The sequence below is a fragment of the Crocodylus siamensis genome, chromosome 1, assembly GCF_052110815.1.
Source record: "Crocodylus siamensis isolate JL-2025a chromosome 1, ASM5211081v1, whole genome shotgun sequence".
NCBI lineage: Eukaryota > Metazoa > Chordata > Crocodylia > Crocodylidae > Crocodylus > Crocodylus siamensis.
The window spans coordinates 161,203,982-161,220,374 of record NC_143395.1 but is presented as its reverse complement, the minus strand read 5'-3'; the positions used below and the strand labels follow the sequence as shown (position 1 = coordinate 161,220,374).

The 16,393-nt window shown below is 43.0% G+C and overlaps 1 protein-coding gene across 1 annotated transcript in view; it reads left to right on the top strand.

Moving 5' to 3' along the window:
• LOC149873570 (ALK tyrosine kinase receptor-like) overlaps nucleotides 1-16,393 on the top strand; it is a 455,901-nt gene that overhangs the window by 355,569 nt on the left and 83,939 nt on the right. Inside the window, exon 6 of the mRNA XM_090035673.1 lies at nucleotides 10,547-10,674. Within this exon, the coding sequence (XP_089891799.1) occupies nucleotides 10,547-10,674 (128 nt within the window). The remainder of the gene's footprint in view (nucleotides 1-10,546; nucleotides 10,675-16,393) is intronic.

Here is a 16,393-nt window from a genome sequence, read left to right as displayed (position 1 = left end):
GCTTGGAGATTAGGGGGATGTTTTTAATTATGAGGGTGGTAAAGCATTAGAACAGCCTGCCTAACGAAGCTGTGGAATCTCCATCCCTGGATATTTTCTAGAGTAGGTTGGACAAATACTTGGCTGGGATCATTTACTCTAGGTTGATCCTGCCTTGAGCAGGGATCTGGACTAGATGACCTTGTGAGATCCCATCCAACTCTGCTTTCCTATGATCCTACTGAGAGAACATCAGCAGCAGCAATCCCTTGATTTGAGGATGATCTCTACCATGGGTCATTGATGGATCTTGAGCTGACTCAAAAGTCCAATCCTTGAGCCACAGACCCATCTGCAGAAGTTGCATGTCTTTTGGCAAGGAAGAATAGGCAGCAGGTTGGGGTTCCTTTCCTTTTCCTTCCTCTGCTGTCTCTTCTCTGCTGTGAGGGCAAGACGCTTTACCTCAAAATGGGCTGCAGACCATTTGCGTTTCTGCTCAGATTTTGCATTTTCATAGGGGAACATAGGAATTTCTGTCCTGGATCAGGCCAGTGCTGCATGTGTATTGTTAGCAGCTATGATATATTGTACAGCTGGAAGATGTAAAACCCTATAATCGTGCATGTTGTGTGATGCTGTACACTGGGTGGAGGAGGTGGAATACCTTGATGATCCCCAAATTAAACTGAATTGTGTCTGGGCACATGACAGTTAAATTATCCTTATTGAAAGCAACAGTGTCAAGAGGACTGAAAATAGAACTAAGAATAAGGAAGCATTAGTACTCCCACAGTTGCTGGTGGTAGACAAGACATAGAACCTCTCTGTGCCTCAGTTTTCTCATCTGTAAACCAAGAACATAATACTTACCTGCTAGGGGAATGGTGAGGATTAGTTAGCTGCTGTTAATGATCTAATGATATAAAGGATTATATGAATGCCCCGGTGCTTTACTGGTTTTTGCTTGCATGCTGCCAGCATTTGTTGCAGTTTGGTTTCACGCAGTGGAGTTTCATCTCTGGTGGTGGTAGTACTGTTAAAGCAAATGTAAGTCAATTCCTCTGCAAATGGGAAGAAGATTGTGGGAGAAAGTTGAAGCCGAGGCTCCAGCATGTGTCAAGAGAACCACGTTCGTGTCACTCGACACTCCACCTCTTCCACGATTAGAGTGGGGTGTTCCAGGAAGTATTCCAATTTGCTTGAGAGTCTTTCAGAAAAGGGACAGGCTCCGACAGCTGGCAATGTGATGTTAATGTCACACAAAGGGCCCCCCCCAGAAAACCATCTCTTCTTGGTCTGTGGTAAGCCCTGTCCACTAGAGGCAAGGAAGTGTGGAATTTATTGAGTTGTTCTCCCATTTGAGCAAAAGGGATAGCTCAGGTACTTTCCTCAAGGGCATTTTTAAAAAATTGCCATTTAGTGAAGTCACTTTCATTCCAAATACAACAAATTACTGTGTCTTAAAAAGTGGTTTGCTTTCTGCCCAAATGGCTGCCTGATCACACTGTCTGCACCCTCATCCCCCTATGACCTCTTGCACTCACCCTGTTTGTTATTGTCTTAACTCAGTGCTTCCAATTAAGATTCCCATTTACTTTAACAGAAGTTGGATTGGAGCCTGAGGCTTTGGTTCTTCAAAGGTACTCACCTGATTAAGTCTTTGTGGTATTAGGGCTGTCATCTGTCATAGCAAGGAATCCATCTTGACGTATTCTGTAAATCACCAGATACATTTTACGTAATTAACAGAAATAATGTGTGCCACTGCTAGGGTAGGTATTGTTTAAAAGTATCTCAGGAAAGGGCCAAATTCCACTCCTCATGAGAAAGCTCCACGGAATTTAATAGAAAATGATTTTTTCCTGTAGATTTTACTTTACTTTTGTGCCATCTTATAGAATGTCCTTTAAAGAGCTATCTCTGCTTCAGAGCACGTACGATGATCTCAAACCCCATGGAAATCACCTAATTTGCTACTAAACTCTATGAGCTAGATCCTAGTCTACCCATTAGGCAACTAAGTGGCGCTTAGGCCTCTAAAATTACAAGCACCACCTGCTCGAGTTCCCCCCCCCAAAACATTAATATTTGCTTTTGAACCATGCCTTAATCTTAGCCTTAAAAATCAGTCTTCCAGGCACTCAAAGGGGGTAGAAAACGATTATACTTCAACAGACAAAATGTGGAATAGGATATGGGCTGAAGATGTAGATTGCTTCTTCCCTGGCATGTGGAGGAAGCATCAGATCAGAGCTCTGAGCTGCAGTCTCCCCACTTTTCAGGCAGTGAAGCTGTACTCTGCTCCTTCCAACTACTTCACAGTCAGGGCAGCTAGGGTCTGGAACCAGCTTCCAAGGGAAGTGGTGCTGGCTCCTACCCTGGGGGTCTTTAAGAGGAGGCTTGATGCCTACCTGGCTGGAGTCATCTGAGTCCAGTTTTTCTCCTGCTCAGGTGGGGGGTTGGACTTGAGGATCTACAAGGTCCCTTCCCACCCGACTTCTATGACTCTATGATACAATCCAGCACTAAGGGGTCAAAGACTAATTTTTGTTGGATTCTATTATAGGGTCATTGGACCCTGTTAGTTTCATACCTATAAAAATTGATAGGACGTTTTTGTAAAGGTGCACAAACAAGGTGATCACTGCAGCCATTCCCTCACTTTGATGTTAGTTTTAACAGAGTTCCTAGGAGACCCCAGCAGCCTCTTCTAGACTATCACTTACAGAAACATCCAACGGAATTTAATAGGGAGAGATAACAATAGATTTCTACAGCTATTTCAGGTCTGATCCAGAGCCCTTTGAACTTAAGAAGAAGATCCCTATGGGGTTCATTTGACTTAGAATAGGGGTCTGTTTAGGGCCTGATACAATTTCAGGGATTTCTACTTGCTTATGTAAGGTCCATGAAACTAATTCCAGAGATAAGTGACTTGCATTTGAATGCAATGAAATGCATACTTATTCTCTCCCACTCCTGGTGTAGAGAGGAGTGTGAGCAGAAGAGTTCAATGCATACTCAATGATTTCTGCTCAATGATCTTCATCCAGCAACTGTATTTTACTATTAATTAGCCTCATTAGAAAATAGAATCCTTTTGAAGAGAAAATCACAAGCACTAGATAGTGTTCTCAGGACCTTTTATTTAATTTGAAGATCAATAAACTGGAAGAAATTTAATGCAGATAATTAAAAATAACCACCCAACAATATGGGGCAGCATTAGTGCATTGTCTGAACTAATGAGAAAACAGTCTGCAGAATCTCCTGTGGTTAATTCATACTGTTTTCTCTCTTAGAATTGTGACAGGCATGCCATGAAAATGTTATTCATTGTCAATCTACTGCAGGCTGGAATAGGTTTAATTTTGTTCCCATTTCATACAGTATCTGTCGATTGTTGATGCTGACTTCAGTCTGGAGCAATGTGGAAGTCAGCTTTCATCCTGATTATGAACACCTTGTAAATTTATAATCATGTGTGAGGAAAGTGGAGTTCATCTCTTTCACAAATTCATCTAGTAAAGGGAAGGAAAGAATCTTTTTAGAAGTCCTTGTTAAAACATAGTCTTTTAAATTCTCTTCTTTACATGCTGTCATCCTAAACAAGCAGGCTTTAATTTTTTTCCGTGCCTTTTATAATGTGCAGGTGCATTTCAGTTTGAAACACTCTGACATGGCTCTTATTTCTCTTTAATTTTACAGCTTCAGAAGGTACACCAAACACTTTACAAAGCAAACAAATACACTGAATCTGAGTTATGATCTATAAAGATCATAAATTATGAGGCCTGCCATGAGACAAGCAGGTGACAAAGCAGAGAGGGGTTAGCCTGAGTAAGAAAACAGTCTTTCAGAAGATAAGATCCCACTATTGCTCCACACAGGTGCAGAAATTCTGTTAGATATTTCAGGTTGTTTTGTGGTCAGAGTAGAAGAAATGAGACTTAAAAGAATCTCAGGCCCTGATTCAAAGAAGCACTTAAAGATATGCTCTTTTGTTGAGCACTTACACATATACTTCTCACTTAACCATTTGCTTCAGTGCTTTCCTCAGTAAGGATGAATGAAAAGAAAGTAGCAGTTTGCTGGACCCAAATCAGGCAAGCATTCTGGATGCAGAGCCAGCCTTTGCCAAGGACAGTGTGGGCAGCCACCCAGGGCACCATGGCTGAAGGCAGCGCACACACGTGCCCTGCCCTGCCCTGCTTTGCCTTGTCCTGCTGCTTGTGCCAGGTGGGAGCCATTGTGGGACTTGAATGGCAACTAATCCCTGGGGGCTGGGCAGCAGGGCCTGCCTCCTGCCAGTCACACCTGGAGCTGATTGGAGCCAGCCAACCAGGGCAGTGGGATAAAAAGCCTTGGGTGATGGTGGCAGCAGTAGCGGGTATTGCCAGGCAGCGTGACAGGCTGGGAAGAAGATGCCAAGGGCAAGGCAGCAGTGCCTAGTGACAACGTAGCATGGCTAGGAGGCCCCAGCTTGTGTGCCAAGGGCTTTGTCATCACTGATCTGCTAGAGCTAGAGACTAAACTGCAGTGCCTCCCGGTCACTGCCACCACTGCCAAGGGAGAGGGTGTGGGTGGCTGGGTGCCATTGGGGAATGGCACCCTGCCACTGGAGCTGGGCTTCCTGTGCAGGCAACCCTGCCTGCTGCCTGTTTGCCCAGGGTGCCATTTTCCCTAAGGCTGCCTCTGTCTGTATGAAATTCACTGTGTGAAGAAGTTGAACACGTAAACCTTATACCACTTACCCCCTTTTCTGAGATTGTAAATGGTTGCCACAGGCTTTTGTTGAGTGTCTAAAGTGGAATGAATTTCACCGTCTATAGATGATGGGTGCCTTGAGAAGAGTGACAGAGAGAGTTGTGTGAGAGGAGCAGATGTGCAAAGGATGAAGAACAAAAATCTTTAATGGAGCTAAGTATTTTAGTACACCTCTGTATTGGGAAGTGGAAAGCAGAAGCATCAAGATAGTAAGTGCATATTTAATATGGGCAGAGATTGCCCAAATCATTCATCTGGGCAACTGGCAAATGGAGTGCATGCATGAGTTGGCTTGAGATTCTACCTCTGGGCTTGAGCTGATCATTGCTTGGAACTTGCTGCTTTCCCAGAGACCATCCTGCCTTACACATAGCTGCAATTAGCCAGCATTATCTAAAAACATGTGCAAAATGGCATCTACTGAATTAATTTGTTCAGCTTTGATCAGTAAAAGACAGTTCTCCAAATCACATTCAAAATGAACAATCAGAGAAGGTTGAAGACTGTTTTCTGTAAATCACAGAAAGAACTGCGTCCATGGAAATCACTACTGTTTATAAGTTAACACTGGTCAAGTAAAACCTGGTGCTTGGCAGCCAACAAAAATACCTGGGTCTTGACTATGAGGATGCTGTATATGTAGTAGGGCTGTGCGCAGCTTCAGTCCCTGATTCGATTCGGCGGAGATTTGGCCCGATTCAGTGGCCTTATCTCCGAATCTGAATTGAATCAGGAGACCCTTTAATCTCACTGAATTGAATCAGAACCCTGTAAATCAATTCAGAGAGATTTGGTGATTCGGACATAGACACAGCTTTAAATTTGTTTTTTTTTTTACATACCTCTAGGTAGCAGGCGGCTTGTGAACGCTGCAATGTTGGGGCGCATGGAGCATTCCACAGAAGCGCGGGGGGCTCCCCAGCACACTCAGCAGCAGACCTGGAAGTGGGCCTGAAGCACTTCTGGGTCCGCCGGGGAGCGAGCTGCCCCCCGTCCTCCCCCACGCCCCCCCTGCTCAGCAACTGGTGCCCCACCGTGACTGATCACTGAGCTAGGGAGGTGCAGAAGGTGTGTGGGGGCCCCTCCCTCACACTCCTGTGGGATGCTCCATCTGCCCCAGCATTGCAGCATTCACAAGCCATGCTGGTACCTTGAAGTATATAGAAAAAATATTTAAAGCTATGTCTGTGGTTGAATCACTGATTCTGTGAATCAGCATCGAATCTTCAGATTTGGGATCGGCTGAATCGAATCAGGGACAGTGATCCGAATCAACAAATCAAATCACTGTCCCTGATTCGGGCTGAATCAGAATCCGAATTCAATAGGGCCCACTTTGCACACCCCTAGTGTGCAGCTGTGCTTTTCAGTTTGCCAATATTTAATTTATTGTTTTGTAGAGCACTTTGGAGGTACCCAGAAAGTGGAAGGTGCTACATCAATTTTATCTTTGCCCTTCTGTATCTTGTTCACAGGAACTGAGAGAGTTACATGCTCTTCCCTGTTGATGATGTGACTCTGCGTTTGATATTTCCCCTCTTCTTGCCTCAAAAAGTAGAATAAGCAGCTTACCACTAGCTTGAGAAAATGACTTTTAAAATAAGTGTCACAAAAATATAGGCTGTCTTACTGAAATCTAATGGAAACATAAATACTTAACATACTGGTAGATATAAATTATCATGCAGCATATCTCACTACAGCCCCAAGGGCATTCTGCTCCCCCCTCTCCCCCTTTTAGATTTCAGAGCAAATGTAGTGCTGGTAAAACATGCTGTATTGATATATCTGGAGACTGAAGCCCTGTCCTTATTCACAGAATAGGAAGGTCATGGGCTGTACCAGGAGGCTTCTCCCATTCTAACCCACCAATGGGTTTCTATACTGACTCAGTTTCCCAGGGACATTCTTTCCCTGGTGTCTGTCTGAAATCTGGCTGTCATACTTTTATTGGTAGTATTATTATTATTGTACTGCTGCTCACACATTCTTTTCACAAAATCACTTGAACCTCAAAAAATCCACTTCTAGAAATTAGTGCCACAAAATGTGAAGAAGTGTTATAATGAACCTGAACTCAAGTGATGTTGCCCTTCCCCTTCCCCTGCCTTATATGCCAATGACTTAAAAAAACCTACTTGGAAACAGCTCTGAAAGTTAATAAAGTTTCAGTGGTAAACTATGAGAGGCCTGAGAATTTCAAAGTAAAGTTATTGCACCAGTAACTCAGAAAAGCAATTCCTAAAACTCTGACGCATTTATCCAGAGGGTTAGTGGTAGCACAGAAATGGAAATCATTGTTGAGAGCCACCGTGTACCTGAAATTAAAATCCATCAGTCTTTGTGAAACTGTGAGGAATACATTTCATGATATATAGATGGTTGTGCTTTCACAGAGCAAATTGCATCCAAAGCTAGCTCATCCCACTTATACAAAACTTAGTTATCTTTTACTGATAACTAATTTAAAGGGGGACTAATTCAAGATTTCACTTCCTTAAAAGGGGGACTAAGTGAAGAAGAGAACTGGTTTAAAGACTGGAATATGATTAAGTGTCCATGATTTTTCTTTAATTTAATTGAAAATGGAATTTTTTAAAATAGAAGTAAATAACATCTTATACAGTTGGAAGCCCAAATGCAAATATCTTGTACTAGTATGAGAGCCAGGAAGTAAAACTGACTATAAACAAGAAATGAAAACTAATCACTCTCATTTCATTATTAGAAGAGCAAAAAAGAGAACAGAGAACTGGTATAAATAGTGGGAAATAATACTGATTTTCTCATATAGATTTGCGGAGAATTTAATAATCTAAGATGGTGTTTCATAATATAGGTAAAGAATTTAAGATGATATAGCAAGCCCATGAGCTCTTGAGAAAGAGTGCTACATGCTGTTGTTGCTCAAATCTTTATGATGACTGTGGAAAGAAATATCTTGCTTCAGTAACATTGGCCATGTCTATTGAAATTAAGGAGGAAATCTTTTAGGTATTAGCAGTGTTGAGCCTATGACAAACCATTGGTCAATCTGGATCTTACACAGCATGAAGCATTAGTGCATACATATATTCCTATTAGTTTATTAACTACATACTGAAGTGAGAGAGATCCACACGTGGAAGATTTTATTACCCTTTAAGGATTCTGTCTGAAGTTGGTAACACCCCATTTCAGACAAAAAAGTTTTTACCTGGATGTAGAAATCCTGTAAACTATATAGTTTCTCTTCTCTCAGCATCTGCTTCAATGCTACTTTTAACAATGGCAGATGACACGGGAAAATCTCAGAGGTGGACCAATATGGCACAGCTGCCACATACAGTCCAGCTTCCAGTTCCCACTATGCAATCACCGTTGTGATCATGTGGTTGTGGTTGAAGCCATTTTTCCCCCTCTCCACCTCCAAGTTGGTGTCCAGGGTGGCTGCCTTGTATGCCTCATCCTGGTTACACCACTGGATCCAGAGAGGGTGTAGCGGTGTGGCCATGCCCTCCCTTTGGACCATTCTACAGGAGCAGCAGCTGGGGACATTAAGTCCCTGAAGCAGGTAAAAATCCACCCACCCTTTCTCTCCATGCTCAGCAGAATGTCCCTTTCATTTCCTTTCCCCACCTCCCCTGTCCAACACTGCTGCTATCTCTGCTCTCCTCAGCTGATCTGGGGTTATGGGGAGCTCCAGAGCTGCTCCTGTCCTGCTCTAGCTAGGCTGCTTGGGGAACTGGGCTCAGCTGCCTTGTTCTCTTGGGTTTTCCATGCCCTGGGAGCAAACTCAGGAAAAGGGAACCATCTGCCACTGCTACTGCTGTCCCCAGCTAAGCCTGGCTCCCAAAGCAGCCCAGCTGGAGTGGGGCAGGGTGGCCTCTGAAGCTCTCTGTGCTGCCAGGTCAGCCAGGGAGAGTGGGGACAGTGGCATCAGAAGGCAGGGGAGGGGAGAAATGGGAGGAGAGGAGAAAGGAGTGGGGGATATGCTGCTGAGCATGGAGGGGAAGGGAAAGCATGCTGAGAGTGGGAAGAGCCAGGATTCTGACTGTCCCCAGCTGCTGTTCCTGCAGTTTGATCTGCCTGCCCTAGTTTGGAGGGAAAGCTGGGAGGGGGGGATACAGCCACACCTGCAGTATCCCCCTTTACAAAATCCTGGATCCATATCAGAGAGAAGCATTTGTGTGTGCAGCCTACCTACAGCAACTACCCACCATGCACCAGAGTGATGGAGGACCTCAACTGGGAAAGCTTTCTGTTTCAAGAAGCAATTATGAAAGAGGTAGTGATTCTATGCTGCAGAACCTTATCTTGCTTCTGACTCACAATGTTAACTTGAAATCATTGTAATGTCCCTCAGATAATCATAATATTGCTATTTGATGATGATCTAAAGAAACACAATAGGTTTTTTGTTCTTTCCTTTAAAAAAAAGCCAACCAAAACTGCAGCTGGAGTTGTATTGAGAATTTTCCAACAGACTTTACTGGCCACCTGTTCTCTTATTTGTGTCCAGCTGATCAATTACAGTAAGCTAAAAAAGGAATCATATGCTTCTAAACTTGGTTATGTACACATTTAACCTGGAGTAACAGAGGAATCTCCCCAGTGGCTATCAAATAAAATTTGCCATCGTCCAGGGAACTGAAATTGACCTGTTGTACCCAGTAAAAATTTCATAGGTACATGTCACAACCCCCTATCACAAAGTATCCTGCAGCAGCTGGCACAAATTGACATTTTTATCAGGAGCCAGAATACAGAAACCAAGCATGAAATGGGCCACAAAGAATGAGTTATCCAACATTTTGTCTGTAGAGGTATTTCCCTGTAGATTAGAATGGTGGTAGGTTTGGGGAGGTTTGGGGAGACGTGCAATTTTACTCTTTGTTGTTTGAGCTTAGCTATGGACAAGGAATATTAGGACCAAATTCAGAGGCGATGATGTCTAAGACTCTAAGAACTGAGTGTAAGGGTATCTAAATAGGTGTAACTTTTATGATGTGTGGTGAGCAAAGCGGATTGCAGCAGCAAACCCAAGTAACAGGAGGGTAGAATATATGCTAACGATCACACCTCACATGACAACTTCTTCCAGCCTTTCCAGGAATACGGAGATTCTGCTCCTGCTTCCTCTTACTTAGCCACATGTAGTTTACATCACCTCAGAATCTGAACCTTAATTCTAGGGCCATTTATTTAGGGTTCTAAAAAGAAGTGCAAAATACAAATCAAGAAGGGAAATGGGCCAGTTTAATTTTAAGCCTTGGACCCATTTAGAGGTTTGTTGGCCGGATATTAACAAAATATATTACATCAGATGGAGATATGAGACTGGAAATTATAGCTATTCAAGGGCCTCCTGAGACTGACTTATTGTTTGAATCTAAATAACAGACTTTGTCGGTGAGAAGCAAGGGGGAGTGGTGTTTAGTGAAGGCGTACATGTGTGCAACAGATTTCACAGGTCTTTTTGCTAAAGGAACTTGGGCTTCTTTTAAGCAGCAAGAAGACATCTGCAAAAGATCTTGGAGCTGAGAAGTGTGTCAGAAGAGAGCAATAATCTGTCATTAGCTGGTGTGACACATTTGTCAGGATGTCTCAGCTGTGTGGATACCTTTATGCTTAGAGACTTGGTTTTGAGAAGTCTAAGGAAGGGAAGGCCACTGGGAGCAGGGGAGGGGCAATTTTAGCAGGACAGTATGGCCAGCCAGGGATGGAGCTACCACTTTGGAGCATCTGCTCTTTGTAAAATGGCCTCTTTTCTTACCACTTTTGTCCTTTGTTCTCTCCTCCTGCTTCACAATGAGACCAGATGGGTGCTGCTTCAGAAAAGAGTTGGACGTCTTGAGAAACCTTTTCGGATCTCACTGGAATATGCAGCTAGTGGGAACAGAAGCTTAGCTGCTGTGGATTCTTTTGCAATAAAGAACTGCACTGCAGGTAACGTATTATCTTCCATCCTTCTAGCTCCTTCTGCATTTGGTTGCCTCTGTAAGCAGGAGAGGGGCTTTTGTCAGTTATATCATCTTCATATAGTAGAAAATGTCTTATAGATAACTGATTGAGCTGGCTGGAAAACAAAACAATGAGACTTGAACGAATTTTAGTTTTGCATAAGGATGAAGTAAAAAATGTGAACTTCTTCATGGGAAGGCGTTTCCAGAAAAAAAATCCCTTTCATTTTGGGAGAAGCAAAGCAGCTTGCCAGCTGCGTGGCTGGAGGTTGTCAATTTTTTTTTCTGCCCTAGAAAGTGAAACTGGAAAGCACTAACTTTTCAGGCTGCTTGAGAAATATTAATTTGGTTTTAACAATGGAATGCTTTAGTTTGTTTTGGACAAAAACTGAAATCTCTCTGCAGAAAATATTGATTAAAATATTACTAGGAAATATTTATTAGGAAAATTGTTGAAAGGTGTTGTAAACACTTTGGATTTTTTCCTTGTCTCTTGATTATTGTTTGTGTTATGCTATCCAAAAGCCAATCACAATCAAGGGCCCATTGTGCAATCTAAGAAGCTGGTCTGTACATTCCACATAGAGGCAAACTGCTGGGGTGTTCAATGTACAAGGTATACCCATGAGTGAGGCACCTGCTACTGAAATGTTCAGTGCATTCTTGATCTCTCAATAACATAGAAGTATGTGGTATTATTTTGAGTCAAAGGAATATATAATATTTTGCACCAAAGGAGGAATGAATCTATTATTATGTGTATACATTGCTAACTGTTGGCTACATCCCCATTCTGCATACAGTGTATAAATAATACCCACAGGAAAAAAAAACACTTGATTTTTTTCACTTGGTGGAGACTGTTAAGCCTTCTGGAGGCAGCTGAAAATGTGCTACCATATCCTGTTACAAGAAAGAAAACAGTGATGAACAGTAGAAGATGATGAGCTTAAGCTAAGAGGGAACAGGAAAAGCAATAAGAAAACATTTACCTAAATCTAATCATTTAGCAGCTGCTGGAAGTCAACGACTTAGGTGGTTAGATACCATAACGATGAGTCCAGAGGAATAGGTGTGTTTGGGAAATAACATTTTGAGAAGTAATATTAACAAGCAATTACCTAATGTCTTTAATTGATGGTTTGCCCCCTTAAGAAAGAATTATCTTTAACTATATACATTTTCTGTTACAAAATAAGGGACAAAAATTTTTGAGGAAGTGGTAATGAGAGAGAAGGATGTCTTGGATGCAGATTTATGTCTAAATTGGATTTAATGTAGATGAGGAATTAAGGTGAAGGCTTGTGTTTGGACTTGAAGGTGGTGAAATATCTATAAAATTCTGCCTCCCGTATGTAAGTGTCCACCATTTTAAATCTCAGCTCATCAGGGTTCTGTAATCCTGGACAACAAGCTCATAACAACTGATTTGGTTTATCTGCACTGGAAACATGTCCTTTCCCATTTCAGTTCTGAATACGAATCAAAGCTATAGAGTATGTCCCACATACTTTGAAAGTAACAGCTGTACCCCACCAAAATTCAAAAGAGTTTTGGCATAAACTTCCCAGCTTGATTTTGACTCTAAGAAGATGATGTGACAATTATAAAATATATGGTTGTCTTTTGCCATAGAGATTTTTTAGTATGGAGGGCTGCAAGAAAATAAGGATGATAAGGAATGGAAAATTAATTGAAGAAAAGATAAAAACAGAGCAGGATCAATGATAGAAGGAGGAAGTAATGTGGAGGCTATTACAGTGTAATCCTTGATTTTTTATTTTTAAATTGTACTTGATCAGAATTCCTGTCCAGCTGAATTTCAGTTATGTCCCCCGAGATCATACTGTGCCAGTGCTTTGCCTTCATTGGGCTCTTGATAACCCTCTTGTCTTCCCCCAATACTAAAGAAGTATTAAAGTGCTGACAAGTTTTGGCCACCTACTTTCAAGCCTGTGGTAGTCAAATTAAAATGACAAGGGAAGAGAAAAATTCATCAGGTTAGGGTTGTTGTTGTTATTGTCATTGTCATCAGATCTAGTGTGTCAGAACTACTAGAAGTGCATGTCAGAAATCTAAAGCACTCATGGCTATCTTCCTACTGCTACCACTATTCTCATAGATCATGTCAGTCCCACTGACTTTGCTTCAGTAGGGGCCCCCAATCCCACATTTAATGTTCTTTGGGTTTGTCAACAAGGCTTCTGTGGACAGGTACTCCCCAGTCTACCTCTACCCACCTGCTCGTGATCCCTTGTACCTAACCCAGGAATAAGCCATAGAAGTTGCTCCAGGGACATCCATCTGCAGCCACTCTCAAGACCTCAGTCTCTGGAGTACTTGACATTGGGGGAAGGAAGAACAGGCGTCTCCTTAAAATGGCTTCACTGACACATTTCTGGGGTAGGTGGAACAGGATCTGCCCACCAGTGCATGCCCCCCACCAATGCAAGCACAGCATAAGTATATTCATTAATGATAGGAGGACTTAATTATTTATGTAAGTTTACCTTGGTACTAATTTTTTCCTGAATCAGAAAGTTTGATTTCTGTGGGTTTTGCATTGACTTCAGTGGGCTTGGGATCAGGCTCTTTTAAGTAGCAACATGCTCCATAGTATTAGCTGGCTAACAAATCCGGTATTACATGTAAAGCAGATTGTGCTAATCAGTCTGCAGAGCTAAACTAATAATTCCCTAATTTTTACATTCACCATTCCTTAACCATTTCCTGGTTAGCACAATAGATGCACCCAAACCACAGAAACTATTACAATTTTTTTTAAAGTAATAACACACCTTGTTAACTTTTTTATAAGAATTTGTCCATTTTCCAATTACACTAATTGTCACGACAACATTTTATAATTGGTGGCAATTCCTAGTAATAAAAACAGGGTGTGGATGGCCATAACGCTTAGAACAGATTGAATTTTAACAGTTAACAGTTATGAACCAAAAAGATGATAAAGCCAGTAGGGAAATACAGAGCACCTGAGTGAGGGGCTAACACAAGAGGAATGAGGGTGAGGAGAGGGATGCAACTAGGTTACAGAAAATACAGTGCTAGCCAACTAAGCCCGGGGAGTAGGGAAGGGGAAGAAGGAGGTTCATGACACTGAACAAGAAAGAAGATAGATACACACAAACCTGTACAATGGTCCACAATGGTGGGGGGAGTAGGTTGAAGAAAGTTTCTCAATCCGTATAGAGATTCATCGTGGGAGTCCTCTTCAGGTGGAGTGGAGTGGTCTGTAGTTCAAGATTCCTCTCAAAGTCCAACAGGTGCAGAGGGGGGTCCGGTCCAGTGGTGGTCAGTCTGGCGGGGTCATTGTATTGGTGGAGGCCCATGATGTGCTCTTTGTAGATGTCACAGGACCAGCGGATCATGTTGGACACCATGAGGTAGCACGTCAGCTTGGTGTAACAGCGGGAGATGCTGCAGGCATGCAAGACACTATCATTGCTTGGGTCCCAGGCTCCGAGTGTTCCCGTGATGAGCGCATCAACCTTCTACATACAGTCAAAACCTTAGGGCCCAATCATATGCAGACCACTTTAGACCAGTTTAAACTTCCTGGTACATTTCAAAAGCACACCAGGAAAATCAAGTACTATTTTGAGCTGGTCCTTGTTACCAGTGCAATGTTATGTATGGACACAGAGAATTCTGTGCCTAGTGCCTTGTTCATTCTCCAAGTATCCCAAACTGCACTGCTTCTCACCCCACCCCCAAACCCATGCAGGACAATGGAGCTGCTCTCAGATGTAACCAGGACTCAACCTCCCAAAGATCTGTTGCCTACAGAGACCACAGTCTGGAGAGGTGGAGAAACAGAAAGACCTCTGTGTCAGTTTTATTTTCCTGGTAGGTGTTAGGACTGCATTTATGACCCAGATACCTTGTTCTGGATGGACCCAAACCCTCAGACCAACCACAACTTCTTCCATTTGATAACGGGCAAATTTTATTGATACATAGTGATAGCAGATAAGAATAATGCAAGCAAGACAAACAAAATCCTGCCCCCCACCCCATTCTATATCTTCTAGTTTCATGGTCTAGCAAGTATTCACCCTGTGGTTCTTTCTGGAATGTCACATGTCAGCAGCCTTGGAGGTTGAGGTCAGAGGCCTGCCCCCCTGTGGGGTGGGCGAGACAGGCTGGTGGTGTGCCCTCTGTCCATGGTGGCCTCGGGGAACTTTTGCTGCTCTGAAATCCCTTCTTTTGTATTCTCTCTCCTCTAATGATGCTTCACTTCCAGGTACTGTTGATTAATGTCCCTGTGGTCATCATACTGTCCATGTTCTGTTCTGTCAGTGTATTCATAGTTTTATAGCTGTTAGGGGCTGGAAGGAACCTTACAGATCATCGGGTCCAGCCCCCCTTACACATGGGCAGGAAAGACTGCTGGGATCAAATGATCCCAGCAAGATGGGCATCAAGACATTTTTTAAAGATTGCCAGCGTGGGTGACTATACCACTTCTTGGGGTGAGCCTGTTACAAACCCTCAGCACTCTGTTTGTAAAAACATTTTTCCTTATGTCTAGCCTAAAGCGATCTTCAGTCAGCTTGTGCCCATTATTTCTTGTCCTCCCCCAGGGAGTCTTGGTGAATAGAAGCTTCCCCAAGCCCTGATGTATGCCTCTGATATAGGCTGTGACTAAATCCCCCCCGAGCCTTCTCTTCTCCAGGCTGAACAATCCCAAGTCCCTCAGCCTCTCCTCATATGCCTTGGTCTCCAGGCCTCTTATCATGCATTTGGCCTTCCTCTGGATTCTTTTGAGCTTCTCCACATCCTTGAGGTGCAGCACCCAGAACTGGATGCAGAACTCCAGTTGCAATTTCACAAAGCCTAAGTAAAGTGGGAGGATGACATCCTTTGCCTTGCTCAAGATGCCTCAGTGGATGCATGCCAGTGTTTGGTTACTTCTGCCAGTTACGGCATTGTATTGGTGGCTCATGTTCATTTTGTTGTCAGTCATGACACCCAGGTCTTGTTCAGCTGTGATGCTGGCAAGCAGAGCATTGCCAAGCCTGTAAGTGTGTTGTGGGTTATTTCTCCTCAGATGGACCACTTTACATTTCTCTGTATTAAATTAGATCAGGTTGAGGTCTGCCCACTTCACGAGCCTGTCCAGGTCAGCCTGTTTTGCCAGCCTGTCTTTGAGTGTGACAGTGCTTCCCTGTAGCTTGGTGTCATCAGCTACCTTTATCAGATACCTTGTAATACCTGAATCCAAATAATTAATGAACACGTTGAAGAGCACTGGTCCAAGTACAAACCCCTAAGGCATGCCTCTGGTCACCTTCCATCATGATGACTCAGTTTCATCAATCAGTACCCTTTGGGTCTTACTATGGAGTCAGTTACCTAGCCACTGGACCATGAAGTAGTCGAGGCCACATTTTCCCAGTTTGGCCAGAAGGACATTGTGGGAGACCAGGTCAAAGGCCTTTTTGAAAGTCCAAATATATGACACCAACCTCATTTTCTCTATCCAGGTGGTGAGAAACCTCATCATAGAAGGAAATGAGGTTGGTCTGGTACAACCTGCTCATGACAAAGCCATGTTGACTATCCTTCAGAATAGTGCCTTCAATTAGCCTGTGTGTGATGGTTTCTTTGATGCTTTTCTCCAGGATTTTACCTGGGATTGAGGTCAAACTGATTGACCTGTAGTTTTCTGGGTCCTCTCTTCT